The 27,457-nt window shown below is 44.7% G+C and overlaps 1 protein-coding gene across 3 annotated transcripts in view; it reads left to right on the top strand.

Annotated features, from left to right (window-relative positions):
* Positions 1–27,457, top strand: part of LOC148035063 (Sodium Bile acid symporter family) — a 226,298-nt gene that overhangs the window by 133,115 nt on the left and 65,726 nt on the right. For all 3 annotated transcript variants that reach the window (XM_087679972.1, XM_087679973.1, XM_087679971.1), the window contains exons 8-9: positions 6,003–6,116; positions 23,224–23,245. In XM_087679972.1, the coding sequence (XP_087536098.1) occupies positions 6,003–6,116; positions 23,224–23,245 (136 nt within the window). The remainder of the gene's footprint in view (positions 1–6,002; positions 6,117–23,223; positions 23,246–27,457) is intronic.

Genomic DNA, 27,457 nt, shown 5'->3' on the forward strand with positions numbered 1-27,457 from the left:
ACATGGTAGTCCTCTAGCTGAGGTTGTCTCCTGTTGGAAGAGGCGACTATAGTAGTCAGTGGCAATCTCCATCACCTCGTTTGGGCTAGAACGGGTCCTCGCTAACTGATCTCGGAGGCTGTGTATCTGCTCTCTTGAGGTGCAAGGTTGGCGCACCTAAAAAAACTCCTTGCACATCGTGTCCCCCTTCTGTGCCCCGAAAGCTGCTGGTGTGCGGAAAGAGAACTCAAAGCGCTTGTCCTCTAGGCCAGCAATGGCTGCTTGCGCACGCACCTCCTGTGCGTGGAGAGTGGGATCCCCTGGTGCCTCCTGTAATAATCTCTGCATGGCTACAAGGTCCCGCCGGAGTGCTCTCTTCTCCTCCCAGCTCTGCTGCCTCGCCTGTATGGATGCCTCTTGACAGATTCTCCTCGACTCATCTAGGGCCTCTGTAACCTCGTGTGCGATCTGGCCCCTCCTGCTCCACTCTATTTTCCAAATCCGCTCTATTTGTCTCGTCACCTCCTCCCTCCTGTAGATTGAGTCAGGGATCCGACAAGATCGTGTATCTAGGGAAGATGTTGGGGGATTTAGTATTAGGAGAACCGGGCAATGATCGGACAACGTGGTGCCCGTGAACTGCCCAATCTAGCCTCTCCGAGAGCCTCCCCACTGTCCTACATAAAACCTGTCCAACTGCTCCAGCAGGATTCCACCTAGCCGCCTGTATCTCCAAGAGAAGTCCAGCGACCTCTCCCTCCTGTGGAAGGCAGGGTCTCTCCAGGCATCGTGTGCTCCTACTGCTAGTAGAAACACCTTCCATGCCTCCTGCTCCTCCCCGACCATGCCCTGGTAGTTTCTCCCTTTGCCCTACTAGTCCTCCAAAGCCTCCCGGTTGTTGAAGTCTCCTCCAACAATCCAGGAGTCTACCTCTAGGAGTCGTTTCACGATCTCCACCTAGAACCTGCTGCGTGTCCTAACCTCTATAGGCGCATAGATATTAAGGACTCCAAGGCACGAGTCCCCAATATCCAATTTGATCCATAGCACCCTCCTTGCCACTATCGTCCTGTGGTCTTGAACACAAGCGGTAAGACTCAAACCAATAGAGGTGCATACGTCTCCACTCCTACCATGGGTACTTATGGCATGCTCCCAGTAAGTGTGCGAGCTGCTTGGGAGTACCTTCCCTACCTGTTGGGCTTGGGTTAGGGTGAGCTTGTGCTCCGGTAGAAGTAAGATGTCTATCCATTCAGCAAGGGCAAGCTGCAAATCCTGCCGAACAATCAATTTCCTAGAACCATGTGCCCCACTGTAGTGGAGGCTATTCATATTCTAGGATGCAAGGTGTAAGCTCATGGGGAAACCTGTGACTGCCCGAGCATGCATCTGTTCGGTGTGGAGGTTGTTGATGATGTGGAGGAGATATGAGGTATGCAGGTACGCTTCGCCGCCAGTCTGGATGGCGATCTCCATTCCCCCATGGTGGCCCTTAGCCGGACCATAGGGGTGATAGAAGTTCCAAGTGATACTATCAATGCATCTATCAGCCATGCTGAGAGTCGAGACTCTGTGCACTGGTAGAAACGGGCTGCCTATGCCAGCGGCCACACAATCACATCCCTCGGAGCTCTCCACTGTGGAGGGGCTCGAAAGATAATGCTCACGTGAGGGACCTCGGCACTAGCCCACCATATAATGTCCATTATGTAAGTAGACCACTGTTGTGTAAACAATGCTAGTCCTTCTCCCATCCACTGGGAGGTGTGGTCCGCCACCTGACTCTTCAACTCTTCCTCTATCAGTGTCGTCGTCCACTCTCGTGAGTGAGAGGAATGAAGAAAAAATGCATAGTTTGGTCCATCCGGTGGTGCTAGTAGATGGACCTTGCCCCTCCTTGACTTACGAACCATGAAGATCCCCACCTCTAGAGGTAGTGGGAACTCTCCGCGCTCCGGAACTCTCAAGTAGGACCATGGGCCACTGCGGAAGAACTCCTGTGCCAATAGTTGTACCTGTCTCGGGAAAGTGTGACGAGCATCAGGGGTGGATGAGCTGGTGGTTGTATGGGAGAGGGAGGACTGCTGGTGCGAATAGGATGTAGGTGTGTGTGGCTTTTCACCTACTATGGGAGAAGGGGGGGTGGGTCTGGGGGGGATTGCCTGAAGCAGGTGCGGATCAGGGGGGTGCTCAGTAGGGGAGGTGGTGGGGGGAAGGATGATCGAGGGATGGTGGGATGGATGGAATTACATGGCGGGTGGGGCGGGGGGGGGCTGTGGGCCAGGGTCAGTTGGGGGGGGGGGGTGCATGGGATGTGGGGGGGGCGGTGGGTGTGGGGCCTGTGGGGACTTAGGAGAGGTAGTCTGTGGTGCGGGTGGTGGATGTGGGGGGGTGCAGTCGTGTCAGGTGGGGCGGGCAGGGGGGGCTGTGGAGTGCATTGCCGAGGGGGCGTCGCACGCCCACTGCTGCCGAGGCTGGGTCTAAGACCTTGGCTGCGCCTCCCCCTGCCGTCTCCCTCTTTGTCGTCTTTGGACCCGTGTGAAGCCATCAGCGTCCACTTGCAGGCCTATTGACGGAGCCACCTCTGCTTTGAAACGCGTGCAAGCTGCTGCTTGATGCCCAAAGTCGTGGTAGTGCAGGCACTGCCCTGGCTGCTTCGTCACAATGACCTGTTGCCTAAAGGAGTGCCCGTCCTCCTCAATCTCTAGGAACTGTGGGGTATTCTTGACCTCTTTCACTGCCACCGGTACCTTTGGGTCTCCTGTAGCTGTCACTGAATCTGCGCAGGATGCGGGAAGGATAGTGCTGAAAAGCCGTCCAAAGTCTTCCACTAGCTGGCGATACTCAATTGCCAGGCCGGGGAAAAGAAGGGTGATTGGGTGCTGAAGAAACCTATTGTGGAGTGCAAACACCTCGACAGTAAAGCCCTTATACGAGGGGACTATGTGTATGACCCCCTTTGTGGACGCGTATGGTGAATTGGCAAGTAACTCGCGAGCTGCGTCGGCTGAGCTGAGCCGGGCCATGAAGATCCCTTGGCCAAATAGGACCGCCTCCTCGATCTGCGCTGTCTCGATGCGCAGTGTGGAGTGTAGCCAGTCCTGAAGCTGGGCCCTGGAAGGGGAATGTCCTACTACCTGACCATAAATCGTTGTTTCCATTAGCTCAAGCTCCTTAGCTCGGATGGCTAAGAGTTGTTCCTCAGATAGGACTACGCGCAAGGTGTTTGACTGGGGGGCATTCGCTGAGTGTGCCGGCGTGTGACCAGAGGTTTCCATTGCGCGTCCCTATTAAAAAATGTGCCGATCACACTGCTTAACTGCTGCAGGGGGGGAGCGTTTCTGCAAATGGAGGGAGCAACCGAGGTGGGGTGGGGTTGGTGCGCGATGTTAATGAAGGGGGGGGGGGAGGGGTTTTGTTTTTTGATGGTGATGGGGGCACCGGGCACCACAAAAGATGTTTCCAGACTGAAGTCACGTGCGTGAGGGGAACTGGAGCTGCTAGTTGAAAGGGACGGGGGACAGCGCGGGAGTTGGGGGGGGCGGGACTGGGCATCAGATTTGGGAGGTGCAGAGGGGTCAGAACGGGGTGGACAAACGAAAATGTCAGGTTAGGTGCCTGATTGGGGGTCAGCACAAGATTTGGGGGGGGGGGGGGGGGGGCTGGGCGTCAGATCGGAACCAGGGCGGAGGGAGGTCTGCCGAAGAGGACTTTCTGGCGGAGTCAGAGCTGGGGGGGATGGGTGTGGAGCAGTGCTGTTGGAAGCAGCACGATGGCGCGACAGTCTGGCGGGGTGGGGGGGGTTGGGGGGAGAGGCACAACGCGTTGCGGGAGGGGACAGGCAGACGGAATGGTTGGGTCATGGGGGGGGGCGCTGTGGTGGGTCAATGGGAGAGACGGGGTTTGCAGGAGCGTGGTGGCAGGTCAGAGACGACGAGATTTGCAGTTGATGTTATCAAAGCTTGGAGATTTGTACTACCAAGGCTTTACTAGTTACCCCCCTACTACAGTTGAAAAAAAGAGAAGGCAGCCTCTTCTCTTGAATTACATTTTGAGATTATACTCTGTCCACACTCTTGGACGGAGGACATTCTTATCATGGGAGAGATTCTCTTTAGATGTTGCTGTATTAGTGGGAGATTGGTTTGCATTCTAGGAGCTTCCTCAAGAGGCTGAAACAGAGGCTACAGGGGCTTAAGGCAGCTAGACTTATGATTGTGGCCGTGATGGAGGGAGTTCCACCAAATTGGAAAGGCAGATACATGAACCTTTCAAACTTGGATGGGTCTCTTCTCCAGAGGGGACATTCTTCTAGAAGTCTTAGTGACTAGCAAAGATAGGGCATTTGCTTTTATGGTTGAGGAGGATCGCTGTCTCTAGTGAGAGGACCTTGACCAAGTAGCATTCGTTGGATGCTCTAGATAGAGGATCAGAGTCGTGGCTCACTTCTAGAGGAAGTGGCACATTGACCTAGACCCAGCCACTTGTCTCCTTGATGGATGGAGATATTGGGCTTACCAGAGGAGACCTCTATAGAGATTACATTAGGATCTCGGAGAGTGGGTGTGGAGGGATTTATTCCTTGATAGACCTTGCAATGCGACCTTCCTTGGCTACACTGCCAGGTTGGGGAGGAGAATACAGATGAGTAGGATCAGAGCATAGCCAGCAGCCTTTCCCCATTGGCACAAAGAGGGAATCACATAGGAGTTCCTATGTGACTTTTGGAGGAGGCTACATGATAGCTTGAGGTCTAGAAAGATCTCTCTTTTCCTATGGCTTGTAGCTTATAGGAGCCCAGCAGTTGGCATGTGGCTTGGATATGTTAGGGACCTAGTAGCATGCACGAGATGCAGTGATCTGGTGGAGACATAGAGACATTGCCTATGGGCTGCCCTAGAGCCCATGAGGTTTAGAGGAGGGATTCAGGCATTTTCTTCCATATCAGAAGTACAATGGTTGTTCACACAACAATTGTATTTGTGATGTACTTCGTTACTCTTCACAGAGTTCCTTGTACTTTGTATTTTATCGTACCATACCATATTGTACATTTTGTACATGACAACTATGGCTTTTCCCTAACCAACGCACCTTCAAGTCACTCTCAAATTGAAGTGATTCAGAATTGTAAGCTTGCTGTCCATAAAGTCTAATCTTTGACATGCATTTTCCCTGAGATTGGATGCTGAATCTAATGCTTTCAATCGGAATGCATGCCCTAGAACAGTAGATATTGTTATAGAGATCTTCTGCGCAATGCTTTTTTGCATCTGCCATCAAGGAATTTGAAGGGTTGAACTCTTTTGCCGAGATACTTTGGAATGTGTTAAACAATTTGTGTTGGCTCTCTCCATTCTCTGTTTGATGTGACTTTATTAAGGTGTCACTAGACTACTTGGCTGTCATAATACAACTATTTTAGTTCTACAAGCTGGATGACTCTAATAATTAGAATTAACATTCTTTGCATACAGTTGTAATATCATCGGAATAGCCACCTCTTTGTCTAGCTCTTGGATGCCTCCAACAATCAGAATTAACATTCTTTGCACACAGTAAATTGTATCATTGGAATTCCCACCTTTTTTGTCTAGCTCTTGGCATAAGGGAAGATGTGCATATCATCTAATAATCCACTTTGATGTCTTTATCTGGAACCAAGATATCTAATTAGAGTGCAGATGTAGCAAAGCAATGGAAGACACTAATCCACTAGTTGCATACTGTTGAGCTATGGCCCATGCTGTCATGCTTTTACACCCAAGGCACATTCAGGACCTAGCTGAAAAGTGCATTTGGTTTTGTGCTGAAAGCCTTTTATTTGGCTGTCACAGTCTCTGCTTGTTCGCATAAAAGTTTCTGCATTTTGTTTCATACAACAAAGACAGTTGATAGGTAGTGTACTTTTGCAAAATGTTTGGGTTTGCTGGAGGTGTCAATTCAGATATATCTAGTTCTTTTTTTTTTTTTGTTTTGTGGACAAAGCTAGTACTAATCCAGTATATGATTGTTGTGTATAGATGCCTTTTATGATCACAAATCTTGTAGCACATGGTATAGGAGTATCTCTACCAGCTTGGTCGCTCATGAAGGGTCTATTTGGGACATTAGTTGTACCATTGATTATTGGCAAGGTAAATATTACCTTTGCATAGGCAAGGTATTGTTGGAATTTTGAGTGTGCATGTGTTTCTGATGAAATCTTGTGTGGAGACAGATTTATGCATAATCAAGTAAGGTAACAGATAGACAACTAGAAAATATCTGCCTCTTTTGTTTGGGCCTGTTTGAAAGTGGCAGTTTTTCTTTTATGTAACAAGCTGCATCCACCTACTCTTCTAAACCAATCCTTCAATGTCTATGTAGCTGGCTACATCTACTCTCTTTGCTTTTTCATGTTATTCCTCTTCTTCTCAATTACATTGTCCATCCTTTAGCACCCCATTTAATGGCATTTTGGTCCTGGAGCAGATCACATATGGTTTTTCCACAGCTACATTGATAGTAATCAAGCCCATGTGAAAGATCTAATTGCAGTCGTTGTTGTTATATGCACTATGGAAATGGAGAAGGCTAAATGCAGCCCTTGTTGTCTTATGCACATTAGAGTTGAGAAGGCTGTTTAGTGTCATCCAAAGCAAGGAACTTTAGCCAGCTTGGAAGGACTTGAGACTTTATGAGAAAGAGCTGTTGTTGTGAGCCATTATCCCATTATATGCCCATGTTGGGTTCAGGATTTACTAATAATGGTGATTGTTAAACCTTAACATATTTTCTGCTTCAATAAGGTTTTCCAAGCTACAAGCGAGATGCACAAAGTTCTTATCTATTTTCCATTATGAGTAGAATAGTCATATTTTTCATATGCAAAAGATTAAGATGTATACAAAAGTGAGATCCTGTTATCATCCTGAAGTTAACTTCATGATCTTTAAATAGTCATTGTTAACATATGAAAGATGTATGCAGAAGTGAGATCATGTTATCATCCCTAAGTAATTCCTATGTTCTTGGAGACCTTCCCTTACACCAATTGGAAATCTTTCATCGGTGTTTCTGACTTTATCATAGAACTGCTTCAGTCAGGACCAGCTATGAATATTCTATAAACTTTTATAATAATTGAGCATTTTAATGAGAGAAAACAGTACATATATGTGAGAGTGTACGCCACTTATATGGAAATGAGCCAATTACGGTTGACCTTAACTAACATGGAAATCATGTAACAAAATGGGGATGAAGAAAAACTACAAAATACATTGTGCAATGCATACTTTCATGTGAAGGAATGCGAATGAATCCATCATGAATAAATGCTGACTCTATGGTTGATTATTGCCATCTCTTAGAAGCTAACTTGGAGCTAAAGTATTAAATGTGAGGTTGAACAACTCTTGTCAAAAGGAATGAGCTAGAGTATCAGAGAAATGGCTGGAATGGTGTCCATTGGGAATAGGATGGTTTCCTTGGAGCTGTAAATGTGCAAGGTAGTAGGGGTGTCTAATAAAGTGATAGATGTCCGGTATTTGCTGTATAATGTGAGTCTTTACAGGTAAGTTAAATCAGTCCAGTGGATAAGGGTGAGGGCATACCTTCCATACAATCTCACGTAAAAAATTTATCATTGTAAATGGTGTTAGTGGAGAGAGAGAGAGAGAGCCAGAGATAGAGGAGCCACTTGAGTAACTGCTGACCGAACTGCAATCCTAGTGAGGGTGGAGGCTCTGATAAAAGATGACTGAAATACTTAGTAACTGCTGACCAAACTGCAATCCTGGTGAGGGTGGAGGCTTTGATAAAAGATGACTGAGATACTCAGTAACTATGCTTGAACTTGCCATGGATTGTGTGTAAGGGGAGCCAATCAACCTTGGGAAGGCTATGTAGGTGTGAGTATGTTTAGGTGGGTGCTACGAACTGTTTGAATTCATAGGAATCATACTTTTATGGGTGATCAGTCCTGTAAGCTTTATGTCTACTTTCGACTTTATTGTGATAATTATTGTATGATTGTTGCCATGCCGGCGATCTGGATGCTTCAGTTATGGATGTATTTTGATAAAAGATGACTGAAATACTTAGTAACTATGCTTAAACTTGCCATGGATTGTGTGTAAGGGGAGTCAATCAACCTTAGGAAGGCTACCTAGGTGTGACTATGTTTAGGTGGGTGCTATGAACTGTTTGGATTCATAGGAATCATACTTTTATGGGTGATCAGTCCTGTACACTTTATGTCTACTTTCGACTTTGTTGTGATAATTATTGTATGATTGTTGCCATGCTGGTGATCTGGATGATTCAGTTATGGATGTGTTTTGGCACAGTTCTAAATCTTTTGAATAGACTTTATAGTGAAATCTATTCATCTTAGGTCATTTTTATCCTAAGGAGTTAATGAGTTGTAGGTTCAGAAAGAAAAAAGGGATGTTTGGGTACCACTAAGCAAAGATGTTAGAATACATCCAATTGCCTTGTTTTTGTTCAAGAAAAGAAAATTCTGTTAAGGTTTACACCTCAGCTGCATGACTAGGTAAATAAAACATCATGTACACAAGAAAAGCATTTAAGTAGGCTGGCCACTCTCAAGGGGCAAGTCTTGTAGATTGGCCAGAAGGAAAAACAATCTGTCAAAAATCTGAGCGTTCTTGCTGTTTCTCGTCTACTCAGAGAGTATGGATGCTTTCTGTCCAGTGGGTAGTCTGTTGGAAGCATCTAGCTATCCAATGAACCTGTTGATAAATCTCCCATTTGAGGCAATGTCTTGCTTTGGACTGTAAAATCGGGTGTCTCAGTTGCCCTCATCTAGCCCATTGTATGAGACATTCCCCATCTCTCAAGGGGAACATGCTGTACCATGCGCTGAACGTGTCTCAATCTGTCTGCCAATGTTGCTGCTCATCTGTTTGACTACTCTCTCTCACTACTCCTACAAGCCAGGGGAAGTGACAGCTTGCAAGAATTCTAAGGAATGAAAGAAAGTCTTGAAAAGGGAAACTCCTCTGTGGGAAATCCTCAAACCAAGAAACCTCCTTGGCATAATATCCCTAGAAGTATACACTTTGTATACATTGCTAAAGGCTTGACTATGTTGATGATGAATATGTCAAAGGCTAGGCAAACTTTGAGCCACATTGATGACAAATGTCATACGAAGCCAGAAAAACTTCAATTAATCCAAATTGCATTACAGTTTGGAGCTGGAGCCTAGGAAGGGCCATCAATGCTAATCCTCTGTGGTGGAATGCCACACCTTACCCCACCCTATCTCCATCCCATGCACTGCAAGTGAAGATTGAATGGTACATGGTATTTCAACCTTCTTAGCCACAACGCCTTTTGGAACTCTCCAAGGGTTGATTGACTTATCCATTGGACGCTTTATGGATTTTGTCACTCGAACCCATCTTGTCTTCCTTACGGAAACTCATGATGAGTCGTTAATCCCTTGGCAGGCGTACTTCTGAGATGTCATCATCTCTGTATAAGTTGGAGGTGTTGTGTATTCATGGCCCTATTGTAGGCTAGTCATGAGATGTGTTGGTTGAGGTGGGTAGACTAGTCATCCAATAGGATCGTCAAGCTAATAAGGCTAGTCATTTAGGAGACTTTGTAGGTTGGTTAGGCTAGTGTTCCAATAGGACCTTTTAGGCTAGTCGTCTATTGGGCCCCTTGATAGTCATTGAGTAGGGCCTTTTAGGCTAGATACTGCAGGAAATTTTTTACTTTTTCTTGACACACCCTTATAGCTTACCTTCGCCCTTAGCCTTGCTCCAAAAGCATCTCAATGAAGCATCGCTATGTTGGTCATCAAGGAACTTTGAAGTTTGTGGTACTTACATGTTAGGCTTGTATTCTGACCTTTGATCCATTGGACACTATTAGATTGAACTGTACACTTTTAATAGGTTTCCCCATGCATGAAGTACTTGGTTGTTGACTATGCTCACCTTGGCTTGAAATTATTATTCCTTGCGTAGTTCTCTCTCTTAGAGCTAACACTAGAAACCCTATGTGTTGTTCAGCCCTTTCCCAAAATTTTCTAACTCCTACTAGGTCAAGGCCTTTGCTCATCGGATGAGGTTGAGACAACTATTTGTCTTTGATTTCCCCACCATGGACCGCATCATCAAGGTGGAGGGATTTGAGATGAGTTGGCATCCCTTGGAAACACAATTTATTTGAAACACTCCAATTGATAGCTAACATTGCTAGGAATTATTGGACGTGTGTGTTCTCCTTTGGTTGAGCCCTTCTTTCTTGAGAGGTACTGCTTTTTGTCTTTGTATATACATGTTTCACTGATCAAATTTGTCTTTGGCATTGACATCTTTTCTTGTTTGTGCTTAAATGATCTGTGCATATTTGTTTGGAAAAGGGTGCTTAAATATGTGAATAGCCCATTGAGGGTGCTCCTCAAGTGAGAACCGATTGCACATGTTTCAATTTCCATTTCCCTTTTCATAGTATTGTTGTGGGCTTGGCTCCCAATTGGGTCACGTTCCAAGGGAAAACCATTGTATAGACAAACATTCTCCCTTTTACTTGGTCTGATGGAGTGGCCTATCGGGCAATATTGCTCTATCTTTTTTTAAAAAAAAACAAATAAAGTGTGGCTAATTATATTACTTCAGAAAAAACCTGAATACAAAGAAGTGCTCATGCTCAACAGACCAGGCTGGAGCTTGTGAGAGTCACAGATACATCATATATAGAAGCCTCTCAAGGCGTTCTGGGGGGGATAGGGGCAAGAAGCCATGGAGGGGGGTGTATCGCCATCTGGGGCTGCTTGCCTGCATCACGAAGAATAGGTCCTGGCCACCCCAAGTGCACATGAAATGACCTCAGAGCTCCTGACGAGCCCTGGACTCGCCTTGCACCTGATCCCATCAGCCTCAAAGGGAGTGTATGATGGAGGTCCAGAGCTCCGCTAGGGTCACCTGTACTGAAGGTCTCTCTCCGGCGATAGCCACCTGACAGTGCGCCTTCCAGATATGCCAACTAGTAAGACTCCCTATGATTTCCCATACCTCAGAGTGGGCTACTGTGGGCTCTAGTACCTGGCTGATGGGTAGAGCCTCTAAACCCACCATTGCGCACGACCTTGCCTCAATCATGAATATCGTGTCCTGTATCCCAGCCTCATACAGAAGGTGACGGCCTACCAACAGAAAGCACCCCAAGAGATGTGAGAGCAGAGGATCGAGGTACAGCCAGATTCAGTAGACAGTGTGAGAGTGAGAGAGACAGAGTTGAAGCACGACACCCAAGAGAATAGTCTGAATAAGTGTAATCTGAAAGTACAAAGTACAACCCTTAAATCTTAGGGTTGTAGGGGGGTGTTCACACCCGACACACACTAAGTGCCCAAATGTGTGTAACATAAGCACATAAGTACATACGATAATAATAACATAAGTCTGGGGGAAAAAACCTCTCCTATCTAGAGTAAAAAGTGCCCCAGTGTCCTACTGATCACCGACACTTCCATATGAGCGTAGGCGTAAGTAAGGCGTGAGTAAAATACCCAACAAACCCCCCTGGAGTGAAGAGTGATCAAGAGTACAAGGATCATCCGCCACCAAAGGATATCAAATTTAAAGCATCGTGAAATGCTTCAAATTTGTCACGAGGAAGAGCTTTGGTGAAGATGTCTGCCTTATTACTGGTGGTAGGACAATAGACAAGGCTGATATCACCTGCATGTAGCCTCTCTCTGACAAAGTGATAGTGAATCTCAATGTGTTTCGTGCGAGCATGAAACACTGGGTTCCGTGTCACTGCAATGGCACTCTGACTGTTAGTGAACAATGGAGTAGGCTCAGTAACAGATACATCCAAATCAGCTAGCAAGCGTCTAAGCCATACGCATTCAACTGTGGTAGTGAAAGCTGCCTTGTATTCAGCTTCACATGACGATGTGGCAACAGTGGATTGTTTCTTGGTAAGCCAAGAAATGCAAGAAGTGCCAAGAAAGAAACAATTGCTACTAGTAGAGTGACGTGTATCATAATCACCAGCCCAATCAGAATCACTGTAAGCACGTAAATGCAGTGGTCCCCCCTTGGCATAAAGCAACCCAAGAGAACGAGTACCCTGCAAGTAGCGAAAAACACGCTTGACAGCTTGCCAATGTGACATACGTGGCTGATGCATATACCTGCTCAAAGCTGAAACTGCTAACTGTATGTCCGGCCTAGTATTGCATAGATAGATAAGACATCCAACTGCAGGAGCATATGTATGTATATCAAACAAATCACTGTCATCATGTAATGACAGTTTCAGTCCAGGTTCCATGGGAGTAGTAACTGGCTTGCAATCTTGTAAGCCAAATTTCTCAAGAAGCTGCCCAATATACCGTGACTGTGATAACCCAATACCTCGAGCATTATGTATGAACTGGATGCCCAAGTAGTAATGCAAAACTCCCAAGTCAGACATGTCAAAAGTTTTGCTGCAAATTTGGTTTGAATGCTGAAATCTGATCAGCATGTGTTCCAGTGAGCAAAAGGTCATCAACATAAAGACATAAAATCAGCATAGATCCCCCTTCTTTACATACGTAAAGGGTAGACTCAGATGAGCTGTTTAGAAACCCCTGACCAAGCAAGAAAGCATCTATCTTTTCATACCAAGCTCTAGGAGCTTGTTTTAAACCATATAGTGCCTTTTTGAGCTTGCATACCAAATGTTCTAAGCCTTCAACTGCAAAACCAATGGGCTGCTGTACATAAACTTCCTCCTGAAGTTCCCCATGTAAAAATGCAGTCTTGATATCTAGCTGATGGACTGTCCAACCATAATGTGCAGCCAAAGCAATCATAGACCTGATGGTCGTCATACGGGAAGTAGGAGCAAATGTCTCCTCATAATCAATGCCCTTTTTCTATGCGTAGCCTTTAACTACCAGCCGTGCCTTGTATTTATCAATGGATCCATCTGCTTTTCTTTTGAATTTGTAGACCCATTTTGTTCCAATGGCTTTCTTCCCAAATGGCAAGGACACCAAATCCCAAGTTTGATTCTTAGTAATAGAATCTAATTCAGCTTGCATGGCTGCCATCCAATGCACATTGTGTTGTGCATCCTCATAACATTCAGGCTCTTCACTATCAAAAGTACTTGCTGCCATAATAAACTCCATAGTATGTGCTGAATCATGCAAACGAGTTTGCCTTCTAGTACGATCAGCCATGAGTGCATCCAAAGGACTATCTTGCATAGTCTGCAAATACCATCTAGGTAGCTATCTAGCATCCTGGCTGTGTGCAAGCTCTTGCTGAATTTCTGTTTCAGCATGATGCTGAATATTCCGATCAGCCAATGGCTGAATTTCTGCACTTTCCATAGGAGCAGCTGGCTGAACATTAGGTTCATTTTGTGAACCCCCAGCTGATTCACCAAAAGTAATGGGCAGCAGCCCTTCAAAAACATCACGGGCAGCCTGATATGTGTCCAAACCAGCCAAGGATAATTCTGATTTTTCATCAAAAACAACATCCCTGCTGACAAAAACCTTCTTAGTAACGGGATCATAGAGTCTGTAGCCTTTTCTCTCATTGCTATATCCCATAAAAATGCACTTAACAGCCTTGTTGTCCAATTTTCTTCTAAGTACCTGTGGAATATGGGCATAGGCAAGACACCCAAAGGTACGAAAGTGACCAACAGAAGGTTTACGGCTGTTCCAAGCCTCAAATGGTGTGATGGTCTTCAAGGCTTTGGTAGGGCATCTGTTCAAAATATGGCAAGCACACATGACTGCTTCCATCCAAAAACTATGAGGCAAGCTCTTTGCCTTCAGCATACATCTGGCCATCTCCATGAGTGACCAATTTTTCCTCTCTGCTACCCCATTCTGTTGTGGAGTATAAGCTGTAGTATACTGATGTACCATGCCCTTCTGCTGCAAAAAAGAATTCAGCATAGAGGACATGTATTCCCCCCATCGGTCCGAATGGAGAGTCTTAATGTGGCATCCAGATTGGTTTTCAACAAGTGCACTGAAAGCCAAAAATGCATCATACACTTCTGACTTCTTTTTCAAACAATAGACCCAGCAAATCGTGTGAAGTCATCAATGAATGTCACAAAATAATAACAACCACCCAATGACATGGTCTGCATAGGTCCACAAACATCTGAATGCACCAACTGCAATCTGGTTGTTGCCCTGAAAGCAACATCACGGGGAAATGAGAACCGATGCATTTTCCCCAAAATGCATCCCTCGTATAAGTGCTCAGGAGGTCTCTCCAAGAGAGGTAAGCCATCCAACATCTGAGTACGCTGTAAAAGCATCAAGCTGCCAAAGTTTACATGCCTTAAACGAGCATGCCATAACTCCGCCTGTATCATAGCAGGAGTAAGAGTGGATGTCAAGTATGCTGACTGATCTACTGAAAGAGCATCCAACTCATATAAACCATGACACAAAGATCCTGCCAAGACCAATGTCATGCATTCTTTTTCTCGAACCATGCAACGGTCATCATCAAAGGTGACCTGCATACCACAACGTGCCAAAGAAGAAATAGAAAGCAAATTCTTCTTTATTCCAGGCACAAACAAAGCATCCTGCAGGTGGAGAATGGAGCCATCAATGGCTGTGAGCTGAATCTCCCCAATACCACGAACAGGGTATGATGCATTATTGGCACATTGTACCGATTTCCCAACGGGAGGTGCACTAACTGAAGCAAACAAATCTCTGCGAGATGTGATATGTCTAGAAGCACCACTGTCAAAGAACCAAGTGTCAACATCCTCTGTAGAGCTAAGTGCTCTATCGGCCCAAGCGATGTCATAACTGCAAGTGTAAAAACAATAGTCCCTGTCCACAACAAAGGACGCAGACTCACTAGCAGTGGAAGGAGTAGTAGAAACAGACATTCCTGACTCCTTCTTCTTCTCTTTGGCAATGCACTTTCCGCACTCAGTGATATAGTGGCCGGGCTTCTTACAATAATGACATTTTCCTTTCTTTGCTTGCGTCCCCCCTTGTGACTGATTCTGCGATGTGCCCGAAGTGCCAGAACTCTGTGGAGCATTTTTAACCTTGCTGTTCTTGCCTTTCTGTCTTGCCACAAAAGCCTGCTCAGAGACTATAGCATCCACACCACTATTTTTCCGTGTTTGCTCCTCCTCTAGAAGCAAGCTAACCAGCTGAATAAAAGTGAGTGGGTGCTCAGCAATCCTCATGGTGAGGTTCAATGCAGTATGAAAAGACATGTACGAAGGAGGTAAGGAATTCAAGGTGGTGGATATCAACTGCGCATCCGAAAAATACTCATCTACATTCATGAGCTGCTCCCTCAAGTCCTGAATCTTGTTTAAGTGATCCTGCATAGAATCACCTTCATGCATCTTCAGAGTTTCCAACTCTTTCTTCAAGAAAGAGATCCGAGTCTCATTCTTTCCTGCAAACATATGCTCCAAAGTTAACTATGCATCTCGTGAAGAAGATGCTGAACGGATATGTGGTATGATGGACCGCTGAACTGCCAGAGCAATTAGCGACAAGGCCTGTGCATCATGGGTATCCCAAGCTTTTTGAGCTGCAGTTCTGGGTGGAAGTTGCTGAAGTGGAGCGGGCTGAGGTCCCCGTTGTCCGCGTGCGCCTTGGGGAGGAGGAGTAACGGGAGCTACAACTCCCGGTCGAGTTTCCTCTCCACTGACATAATCCCATAAATTCTTGGCCACTAATACATTCTTCATCATGAATGACCAAAGGGAATAGTTGTTTCCGTCCAGTCTGTTTTCCTTGGATACATACGTAAAGACATCACCTCCCTGATTTGCCATGATGACAAATTTCCAAAGACAAAATGAGCAATGTCAAAGCAGTATTAACTGGAAATCTGCAAATTTCCAGAAATTGCAGCAAATACGTTTCTGCAATTAATGTGCAAGGGCGTACTCTGTCAGAAAACTGTCTTTTACTGCACGCTTCCCAAGGTGCAAACAGTGCAATGCAACATTGTTATGTCAAAACCCCCAAAATTTTTGCCAAAATTTCTGTCAAAAACAATCTTTCTGTGACTGTATCAGCAGTCCAAATGCAACTGTCCTCCAAATACACAAAAGCCCCAAAATTTCTAACGATCCAGTCCAGAAATTTGCATGAAATTTTTCCCTGCACTTGTTCTGTGCTTGCCGCGTGTGAACCTCCGCTTCTAGAACTGTGTTCTGGGCTGAAATTAAAAAAAAAAATTGTTGAAAATTTTACCTGACGTGGTCGTCAGACGAGCAGGCTGCGCGTGGTGGGCAGGACGTTGACTGGCGGGCGCAGGACAGTCGTCGCAGTGGTTTCGTGGACAGGACGTGCAACGTGGATAGGGCAGGCGACGTGGATAGGGCAAGCGACGGGCTGCTGACGTGAAGATTTTAAAACGGCGGCAGGCGGGCTGACGGTGGTCAAACAGGCGTCGTCTGACGAGGACTGCGCTGTCGAATAGCACGCGAGCTGCTGATGTTACAAGGCGGCCGTAGGCAGTCGTTCTGAGGCACAGACAGCGTGACTGATGGGCTGCACGATCCAGGCGGTGTCACAGCAAGACTGGTGGCTGACGTGGCGTGCTGCAGACGGACACTCGAGCAAAGGCCACGCACAGAGAAACAGCGCCAGGGCGCGTGCAGGTACAGGTAGCGTCGGGATTGTTGGAGCTACACGCTGACTGTTGGAGCTGTGCGCAGGGCAAAGGAGTCGTCAGGGCAGGTCTGGAGCTGGCGACTCGGGGGCAAAACTAGCGGGGACTCCTAGCTGCTGACTGAGGAGCGCTCTGATACCAAATGTGAGAGCAGAGGATCAAGGTACAGCCAGATTCAGTAGACAGTGTGAGAGTGAGAGAGACAGAGTTGAAGCACGACACCCAAGAGAATAGTCTGAATAAGTGTAATCTGAAAGTACAAAGTACAACCCTTAAACCTTAGGGTTGTAGGGGGGTGTTCACACCCGACACACACTAAGTGCCCAAATGTGTGTAACATAAGCACATAAGTACATACGATAATAAGACCATAAGTCTGGGGGGAAAAACCTCTCCTACCGAGAGTAAAAAGTGCCCCAGTGTCCTACTGATCACCGACACTCCCATATGAGCGTAGGCGTAAGTAAGGCGTGAGTAAAATACCCAACAAGAGATACATCCAAGGTTGGGTGCTATGCGGCGCAGGATGTGGCATACTCCTCTCCACACGAGCTGTGCTGCCTCATACGACCAAAGGCAGTGCTTTGGGGTTTCCATCGACTGCTGTGTGCAGCACTTACAAACTCCCTCCTTCTGCATTTGGGCAAGCCAGCTTCCCACCGCCAAGCCTCCATGTGCCACCAGCCATAAAAAGTACGAAACCCTCCTCGGCCTCCAACTATCCCACAGTGCCTGCTACATGATGGCGCCCAATCCATGTCCTCCTGCATCAGTACGTGTTTGCCAGTCCTGGCGGTGTACTCCAGGAACCTCGGTGGCTTCTTGGCGACCATAGTGGCCAGCCAAAGCCACTCCCGGATCCCACTCTAGCTCATCAAGTGGCCTTCGTTCCCAGATCTAGAGGCACCACTCCTTGAGGTCGTGCCAAAAGACGAAAGGGTCTAGCTGCCATGTCTTCCCCTGAAGGCCAACCACCCGGACCCTAACCTCGGTGGCTTCTTGGCGACCATAGTGGCCAGCCAAAGCCACTCCCGGATCCCACTCTAGCTCATCAAGTGGCCTTCGTTCCCAGATCTAGAGGCACCACTCCTTGAGGTCGTGCCAAAAGACGAAAGGGTCGAGCCGCCATGTCTTCCCCTGAAGGCCAACCACCCGGACCCTAATATTGCTCTATTTGCCACACTTGATCATTGATTACAAGTAGTTATCTCACATGTGGCAGCATTCCCTCAGGTTAGATGTCTCCTTTGCTTCCTTTGACTCCAAAAACTAAAAACAAAAATAAAGGGAATAGAGCATTGCTTGTGATTTCCTCTTCGGCTCTCTTTTTGGGCCTAAGAGGGGGTGTTAAGCTATAGAAAAGTATTGTCCGACTTTTTAAATCTTCTTGACAGCCCCAGAAAGGGAGAACACAAAAAGTTATCATTGGGCATTTATAGTGCTTGCAAGACTCTGTTTAAAGGGAGCTAGGGGGAGCAACTCTTCGTTCCATCATCCCACATTGCCCAATCTTTTAGCATTAGTGTCTGCATTGCCCTCATCTTCTCCAGATATGACATGTTTCTGTCCAACCTTAAAACAGTGTGGCAACCCACTATGACTGCTCTGATCCTTTTTGCTGCTGCTGCCACCAAGTATTGCTGCCACAACTTGTCTACAGCTAAATCTCATCTGCTGTTGGTGTGTTTTCTTCTTCAACTTACATTGCTGGCCAAATGCTCATACTACTGCGCTGCATCAACATGCAGCAGTTCTAGCCTCTTTCCCTCCCAAACAATTGCTTCAGACTACCATGTGCTGCTCCGGGCAGCCATTCTATTTTTGCATACCTGACATACAGAAATCTCCATCAGAGACGCAACATCCTACCCATTAATATGCTGTTTTGATGTCCTCGGACTGCTTACTTCAGCCAAACACAAGATGGTTCCTCATATCTATCGAGGATTAGTAGTTCTAGGTCCTCTCCTTTGAGAGCTGACTGGATGCTCTTCATTGGAGCCAGTACAAGTATGACACACTCCATCTTGCTGATTGCTTGCATCATCGACTCCTTTAATCCTCATATCTATTGAGGATAAGTAGTTCCGAGTCCTCTCCTTTGAGAGCTGACTGGATGCTCTGCATTGGAGACAGTACAAGTATGACACACTCCATCTTGCTGATTGCTTGCATCATCAACTCCTTTAATACCCTGCAACCTTGGACTCTTACACATGGAGGGCTGTGTGGGCTTTTGCTACCTCTGCTTCAAGCCGTATGTTTTACTCCGACTACATCGTTCCTAGTTCCATCCGCTCCTTCAGCATCTATTGTACTCACACCTGACATTTGCATTTATTCAGAGTCACTTTATTGCTTTCTTTGGAGCATACATTTGTTAGTTGTTCTAGGGGTGTACCAGCCTAGCACCTTAGGAGACCAAATCTGCAGCTTGCGCAATCACTATAGGAGAGTGGAGATCCTATACTAAGGAGATGATGGGGCTCACCATTGACTTCTATAGATATCATTTTCTGTAGGAGACGGTCTTGGCTTGGGTATTTTGCTATAGAGAGTAGGTGTGAGAACACGTCATGTCTCTAAAGACAAAGGATATGGGGTGGTCACTAGTACCTTGTAGTAATTAGGGCTTCCTACTTTCCAATCACATGATGTGGAGCTTAACCAATTGTGTTTAATCACTTCACTTTTGACTTTCACTGATCCTTCCAAACATCACTTGTCATTAGGACATGTATTTTTGAAACCTCACTTAACATGTGGATTAATTTTTAACTGCATGGTTAAGTAAATGTTGCACATGTGATGTGTAACAAGGGTTAGAGTAAATCTATGAGCCCGAGACCCAAGGAAATCAGGGGATGTCAAAGGCAAGAGTTGCTATAAGTTATGCTGTATAGGTACTTGGTGGTATCTGGTGCTAGTTGTTGGCTTAGGTCATTCATTTGGCCATAAGTGTCAGTTGGTGACACTATAGAAGTGGTATTTAATGGTACTTAATGCCAATTTGATGGTTAAAGATGGTGCAGAGATACTCGGAAATGGAAGTTGCCTAGCCAATTTAATTATTGGCCAGTCAAATTATTTTTCAAGGCACCGAAATTATTATTAGATTAATTCTTAGTATTTAAAGACTACAAATTAATATTTAATTATGGATGATACTGAAAAACCATTTGGGAAGGCTGCCACTTGTCAAAAATGCCCATGCAAGACTGAAAAACGTCTTTAGAGGCTAGATAGGGGCATTTTAGTGGATTCAGTCTGCAAGAGGGAGGGAGGAGATGCTGTTGGTCTGATTTGTAGCCATTGGAGAACCTTTCTGAGGCAGCCAAGGGAAGGAAAAGACAAGTCAACAACAAGTGATAGCATCTACAGGCTGTTGAGACAGGGCAATAGCAATAAATGATTGATTTTCTTCAGCTCTTGGCATCCACAAGCTGTTGAGACAGTGCAGCAACAATGAATTTTCTCTTTGCTCAGCATTCTCTCTCATCTCCCAGCCTTTCTACAACCTTGCTCCAAATATTAGAGCATTGAGATCACCACAGGTCCAGAAGTTTCAGATTTCTCTCTTGTAAACCCTAATGTGTAGCAGAAATTAGGGTTTAACAGCAACCTCGAGAAGCGTGCTAAATATTGGAAGCTCCAAGACTTGGATTCAATAGGGTTGAAGCTATTTTCAATCAAATTTAGGTAGAGAGACCAGCAAATCAATGAATTTTGGAGCATTTTTCATCTTCATCAAAGTAGCTGAAGGCAAAATGGCTGCCCGAATCAAGGAGCAAATCAGATTGAAGACTTGCTGGTCATTTTGGACAACAAGGGGAGTTGGAATACCAAAAGGGATTGGAAGAATCCCATCGTACATCAACTTATTCTTCAACTAAGTTAAATAAATACTGAAAGGGGCGTCCGTTTTGGGGTCAATAGGGTGTCCAATGTCCAAGATTATATGGTAAAATGTGCATTTCAGTTTTGTGAATTTATTAATTGCTGTAAATAGTGCTTAATGAGGTTATTGACAACCCTATTTGAGGAGGAAGGCTGGTCACATCATCAATGACCTTTTGTCTAGGTTGGGAGTGTTTTGAACAACATTTTCACCTTTGAGGCTATAGAGTAGGCTCAACATAGTGGCCAAAGGATTGTAGTGATCCTTTTGGACATAGACAAGGCTTGCGACAAAGTAGATTGGGACTTCCTTAATAGTGGATTGACGAGATCTCAACACGCTACAAGTCGAAGTGAGAATAGGGGGTAGAAGAGGTGTAGACTTCTGCGTAAAGTGATCAGTGAGACAAGGTTGCCCCTTGCTCCTTGCCTCTCCTGCTCTTCATGGAGATGGTGTCCTATTCGTTTGATCAAGAATAGCTGGCTTTGATGGGACTCAAGTTGCTAGTGTAGACAAAAGTAAGGATGCAAGACTTGGAGTATACAAATGATACGGCCTTCTGTGTTGATAATAATAAAGTGATGTTGGAGAGAGTGAGATTGACATTGGAGGTGTTTTGCACCACAATAGGTGCAAAAATCAGCTGGCGTAAGTCAATTCATTTTGTTACAGACCTCGATTCCGACACTGATTGGGGCATCCACTTGAGATTCACATGGGCACAAAGGGGACAAAGAGTCAAGTACATTGGGTTCCAAGTGGGACTAGACAACACAACAACCCATTGAATGGTATCGGTGCTAGACTCCATCCGATAGAAGCTGACCTACTAGAGCATGGCCCACTCTCCATTATTGGGAGGGATCTAGTGGTTAACCAGATGTGGTATATAGCTTCTTGTTGGTGTTTCTCACAACCTTGTGTTGCTCAATTATGCCGCTTAATTTGGAATTTATTGTGCTCCAGTTGAGATAGATCTAGAGACTCTTGTGATAAGGTGGCCTCGTAGACCCTCATTTGACATTGTTCAAAAGGGGGATTGGGGCTGATTGATCTCGAGTTCTAGAGTTGAGCCCTACTCAGCAAGCTAGTGGTTTGGGGGCTCACTCTAGGCAAATAGACTTGGAAACTTCTCCTGCAGGAGGGTTTCTAGGAATGCAGACCCCGATTGTGATCGGACCCTCTATGTGGTATGTTCACTACAACATTGACCACATTACCTACCTTTTGTTAGAGCATGCTCTATGCTTGGCAGAGTATGTGTGAGATCCTAGAGCAGAGGACCACGATTTTCTAGGAGATTGAGATGCAATATGTCATGTGAAACCACTGGGTCTGATATCATGATAAGATGCACCGTGGGGGTGAATTTACATCCAGTGGCCTGTGGGCTAGCTGGGATGCTGGTCTTGCTCCTTTCATCCATGCGTAGGGAGACATCTATAGGGGCATGGATGTAGAGGTATTGCAATGTGTAGCAGGTTGTAAGAGAGGGATAGAGGCTAGAAGGAGATTGATGTAGTGATTCCATAGGATTGGCTAGTCTTTCCTCAACAAGAGCTTTTGTAGCCAAGCCATGGGTGGGCAACACAATTATCAACTATGGGCATCGGAATGCAGGTGGTAGGTAGAGTCAGAAGTGCCCCCAGAGACACCTTCTTTCCTTTGAAAGGGGGTGATTGGTTAGCTTTTGATAGAGTGAAACCAGTGAGGTTCTTTGAATCTTTGCTTACACAACCTGGATTGGTAGAGACATCTTGATGCATGATGATCTGGATTGGGCCCTGTCATGCAACACACATTGGGAAGACCATAGTATCATGGATGCTTTCTGCAGGACTTACTAGTGACACCTATGGAATAGTTGGAACTTGTGTTGCACGGGGTCCTAGCAATCAGTAGGGGGTGGAGTCTGCAAGTGCTGCCCACGGCAGTGCCTAGAGACTCTGAAGCATTGCCTATGGTCATACAAGGTAGTATAGCTGGTGTGGAAAGGTGCCTTTCATTTACTTCATCAAGCAGTCCCTAGTTCGGGGTGTACCTCAAGGGGGACCTTTTACTGGCAGTCACTTAGTCAGGGCCACCACTTACTCTGTGAGGCAGAGGTGCAGGATATGATCTCCATCATTGAGGTTTGCTCATGTACTGCAGTAGGCCTAGAGGCTTTGCCATGTTGGCAGGTACTGGAGGCCATACCATTGTGATCGGAGGTACAGGAGCTCTTTGGGAGGCACTCCATGGACGCTTGGAGAAGCTAGAAGGAGACTCTCAAGACTGATGGGAGCTTTGGCAGCAGTTTTTCTACAATTGGGGCGGCCATGGTCTGTTCAGTTCATAGCCACACCTTTTTAACAAGAAAAAGAGGATATAAACCACCCAAGTACCTGTCCCGCTATATATTCTAGACAATGGAATAATGTGAAAAACGGACACCCTATTTAAGAAAACTGCCTGCAATGCTCAAGTATGATTAGAGCATAATATAAAAATCCTTGGATTGGAGAAGTATCATGGGCACATGGAAAAATGCATGAAAACAAGGTATTGCATGTAGAAAATCTTTCATTGTAAGATGAAAAATCCAAAAAGCGAGTGTTCTGCAAATGGACAGAAGTATTTTGCTTAATTATAAAAGCAGGTAATGGCTCACTTTACTGAGTGTGTATTTATTTATTTTCTTATATCCAGGTGGTTCGGGAATTTTTACCAGGTATATTTTCTCTTCTTGCAAATATCAGATTAAACTTGAAGGGCGTTAAGTCTGATCACTTTCCATGGACAAATGGATGTTGGAATGGGATAAATAAATGAAAAGAAGGTTTCTGCCCATTGTGTTAAAAAGGACCGTGCATTTACCACACAATGTAGTGATTATCTGTTTGTGCATAGCATGTATATGGCAGTTTCCAATTCTGACATTTGCTCTTTTGGTAGTACTTCTAGCAAGCATATTACTTCTTGTAAGGAATTATTTTTCTCCTTGGAAATGCTTTCACAGAAAGGCTCTATTTAGTGTGTGAACAACAACTTAGATGCTGCTTGATGTTTACAAGTGCAGCTTACGAGAGTAGATGGTCGTAACATACTTTCTCATTAGTATTTTGTTACGGGTCACAGATTAATCAAGAAACATCTCATCCCAGAAACATTTCAACCTGCAACTTTTTGTTTCAGCACGAAAGATTTTGCCCTGGACAAGTCCTAAGTGAATGCTAGGTGACATGGCTGAATAAATACATAGATACATACATGTTCAACAATTTCTGTCTTGTTAGTTCTTGCAATTATAAAAGTTAGTTTTATTGTCCATGGTTGTAGCGGTGGTGGAGAGTTGTGCCATGGTTCTCTTTAGAGACCTTGTGTCATTGACTTTACAGAATTTATCTTTATGAGATGATACTTTCAATTATTGGATATTTATACTTGTAACATTCATTGATGAGTAGTATATCCTCTGCGGCTGAAGTCAGAATTATTTTCCTCCATGGGGGGAGTACATGTGTAAAGATTCCTTGAGTTTATGGTTGAAAGAGATATCAAGCATTGATGCACAATGCCTACCCCGTGCAACAAAATCACACGGTGTGTGGTAAAAGTATAGAATTTCCTTATAATTTTGGACTTGAAGCTGATATGTGTGCTTAGTGTTAATTACATATTAACCATGTGTCCAATGATATGCAAATAGTGATGCCTTATAAGGCTTGGTATGTTAGAAAATCTTCTATTGTGTATTTGTGTGGACTTGGTTAAATCTCTTGTGCTTGGAAAACAATGCATAAAACTAGCTGACAAGGGCATGAAGTGCACTTTTGTGTGGTATCACAATGAAAGTAAAGGGTATAGAATTTATATATTTCCACCAAGCGATTGCTAAGCATGCCAACTGCAACATGGTACAATGAGATAGGCATGGCGAGAAAGAGTCCATGAAAGATGAGCCTGTGGACCCTATGGACTCTCTTATTGTTGAGTATAAAAGATGTATGGGACACACCATGGGAGGACCCCAGGAACCCTAATTTTGAGACTAGACCTGCTTTGATAGTGGATTTCAATAGTTTACTTTTTGGGAAAGTGGATAAAAGGAAAGCATCTCAGCATGGCAGAAAAATTCCTGGGTTCAGGATGGTCAATGTCTCGTTGAGGCATTGCATAAATCTTGCTGTCAAAAAAGATGCCAATTTTTCTGGATTGGTTCTTTAAAAGGTTCAATGTGTCTGTTTGGACATGTGCCAGGCAAGAGAGGGCAACGATCATACTAAAATCTGCATTCCGCACCTGTTGGGAAAGATTTGTTAAGGTGTATTCTCAAGAGGATTGTATGCTTGAGGAAAGGTTTGACATTGAGCAACCATCGGAGAGAAAGGCAGTGCTTTATAAGGTCTTGCTGACATTTTAGGATGACTATGTTGGGCAGTGAGTTTCAGGGTTGTGGGTAGGAGAATGACAGGGAGGCCAATGATGTCCAAAGGAGCATCTTGGAGTACGTGATATTTAATGTGTCAGTGCAAACTTGTGTATGCTTTGCAAGAGTGCGAGTGCAAAGGCCAATCCCTTCACTTATTTGGAGATGAAGCTAGGGGAGAAGCATATATGAGGGCATGTCTAAGATCTTGGGGAGGCAATGCAATGGAGGGCAGTGGTGAGGTGGGAGATGAGATGCTATCATTCATATCTCCGAGTAGTCTAGGAGCCCTTGAGCGCTTGGCATTGTTTTGGTAGCTAGAGTCTAGACTTTATATTTGTATCTATTATTGGCCTTGCGTTTTGGGCATTCACTCTTCCATGTTGATATGATCTGTACTTCAGCCTTCAGGCATTTGTAAATTATGGCTTGAGTCTTTACTCATTTGACATTTTTTGGTTATGTGTACTTATTTTGCAGCATTCACTCATCTTACTATATCGTGCACCATTCATTTTGTTTTTAGTAGTGCAATATGATATTAGAGTGTGCATTGAGAGTGTCTTTCAATACTTGTGAAGCTATTTATTGTAGACATGAGAAAATCCTAAATATATCCATTTTTTGACTTCACCTTCTTTCTCCTGTTCTCGAAATGGGGCCTCCTTGTTCTAGTTACATTCTGTGTTCCCTGTTATCCATTCCATGTGGTTATGCAGGTCCTAAATCTTTGCAACATGCAAGATGGCTTCTACTAAATAGTCATCAACTCCTCCTTTGTAATTGCAATTAACAAGGTTGTATGATTCGTGGTGTTTTTCTCTCTAGGCTTTCTAGAGATACTTTAGTTTCTCTAGTCTTCTTTCCTTTCTAGATAGAAATTATATTTCAGTAGGGGTATTCTGAATTGTCCAGAACGATTTCTCCAGATACTTCTTGGAAAGAAGCAGAGACTCTCTGCAAAGATTTCGCTCTCCTCGAAGGGAAATTTTGGTTGAGGGAAAGATGTATCTAGATTTTGTGTCTTGCTCTCAGCCATGTTCTTTGCCGGTCACTTTACCTCACTCTACTCCACCTCACTGTCCTTTAGTCTTGCTCACTCCTCCCTCTTACTTGAATTCATTGCATCTTAAACTCCGATTCACTTCACCCCCTCCAGTTGACTGTCCCTTGACTTCCCCATCCCTCTCACCAACCATCCCCACTTTGAACCTTGTAAGTGGCATGGTACTTGCTACTTGTAGGCTTCTCTTTACTTGGCTTTCCCTCTAGGCTTCTTTGCAACCTCTCTCCAGTCTTCCCTTAGATCTCATTGCTTGATCTCCCTTCAAGCTTTGTTGCAACTTCTCTCTTTCCATAGACTTCCCTCCATGCTTATCTACTCAACTTCTCTAGGTTGAGGTCTTCTTGTCTGCCTACATTTCTCTCCTATGGACTTGCACTCTTGTTTGGTCTCATGTTTCTATCACTTGCATGCCTCTAGTTTGAGTACTCCTATCACTTGCATTTTTGTGTAGGTTTATCTCTCAGCTTGCATTTCCCTCTAGACTTGCAGTTTTTGTGAGGTCAACTCTTGCATTTCTCTGTGGACCTTTGCATTTCTCTTTGGATTTGCATTTCTGTGCAGGTTTATCTCTCAGCTTGCATTTCTCTCTAGACTTGCAGTTTTTGTGAGCTCAACTCTTGCATTTCTCTGTGGACCTTTGCATTTCTTTTTGGACTTAGCAACTTTGTAGACCTTCAATTCTTCTTGGCAACCATTCATCAATAGAATTCTTGCCGACTTAGATGTGACCATCTCTAGAAGCTTAGCATTCTCTTCAGACTTCGCACTTTCATACCATATTACGAGATTACGTTCTTTGACAATTGGTTTATTGCACAGTTTATCCATAGGCTTTATACACACGTTCAAATCTCAAGCAAAGAATTCAAGTGATTAGCTCATCGATACTTTTTTTTACTTTTACATATTTTTATTTTATGCATGAAAGATCAACTTTGTGAACTCTAATAATTAATCCAAACAAAGTAACTTTTAAGTGCTCGTAGGAGAACATGTTGATCCTTTTCTTTGCTTGTTTTCATAAAGCATTTTTGTAGCATTTTGAGAGACTTCCCTACTATACCATCTACTTTTCTGTTTAGCATTACAGACTTCAAGAGCTTCCCTTGCCATTGGTCTAATATAGCAAAGTGAGCATACTGCTTTGAGAAATGTGTCTACACCAAGTGCATTTTAGTTTACAGTTTGGTGATCATGGTAGGGCACCACAGGGTTTGTAGTGTACTCAACTCACAGGAATTTATCAAATACATGCCTACAACCGCGCTTCAGAAAATCCATAGAGGTAACTTATACTCCCATTGCTTCTACTCCTTTTCAGATTTTCAATAAATGCCAAGTCATAGGAATTGCTCCTTTGCTAAACTACAAGCAGGAGATGTCGAATACTAGTTCTTGAGTTTCTAGTGGTTGTAGCACAAGAAATGTGGGTACCAAACCTCTGACAA

The sequence above is a fragment of the Lygodium microphyllum genome, chromosome 6 (genome assembly GCF_053477565.2).
Source record: "Lygodium microphyllum isolate KBCC chromosome 6, Lygodium_microphyllum_v1.1.10, whole genome shotgun sequence".
NCBI classification, from domain to species: domain Eukaryota; kingdom Viridiplantae; phylum Streptophyta; class Polypodiopsida; order Schizaeales; family Lygodiaceae; genus Lygodium; species Lygodium microphyllum.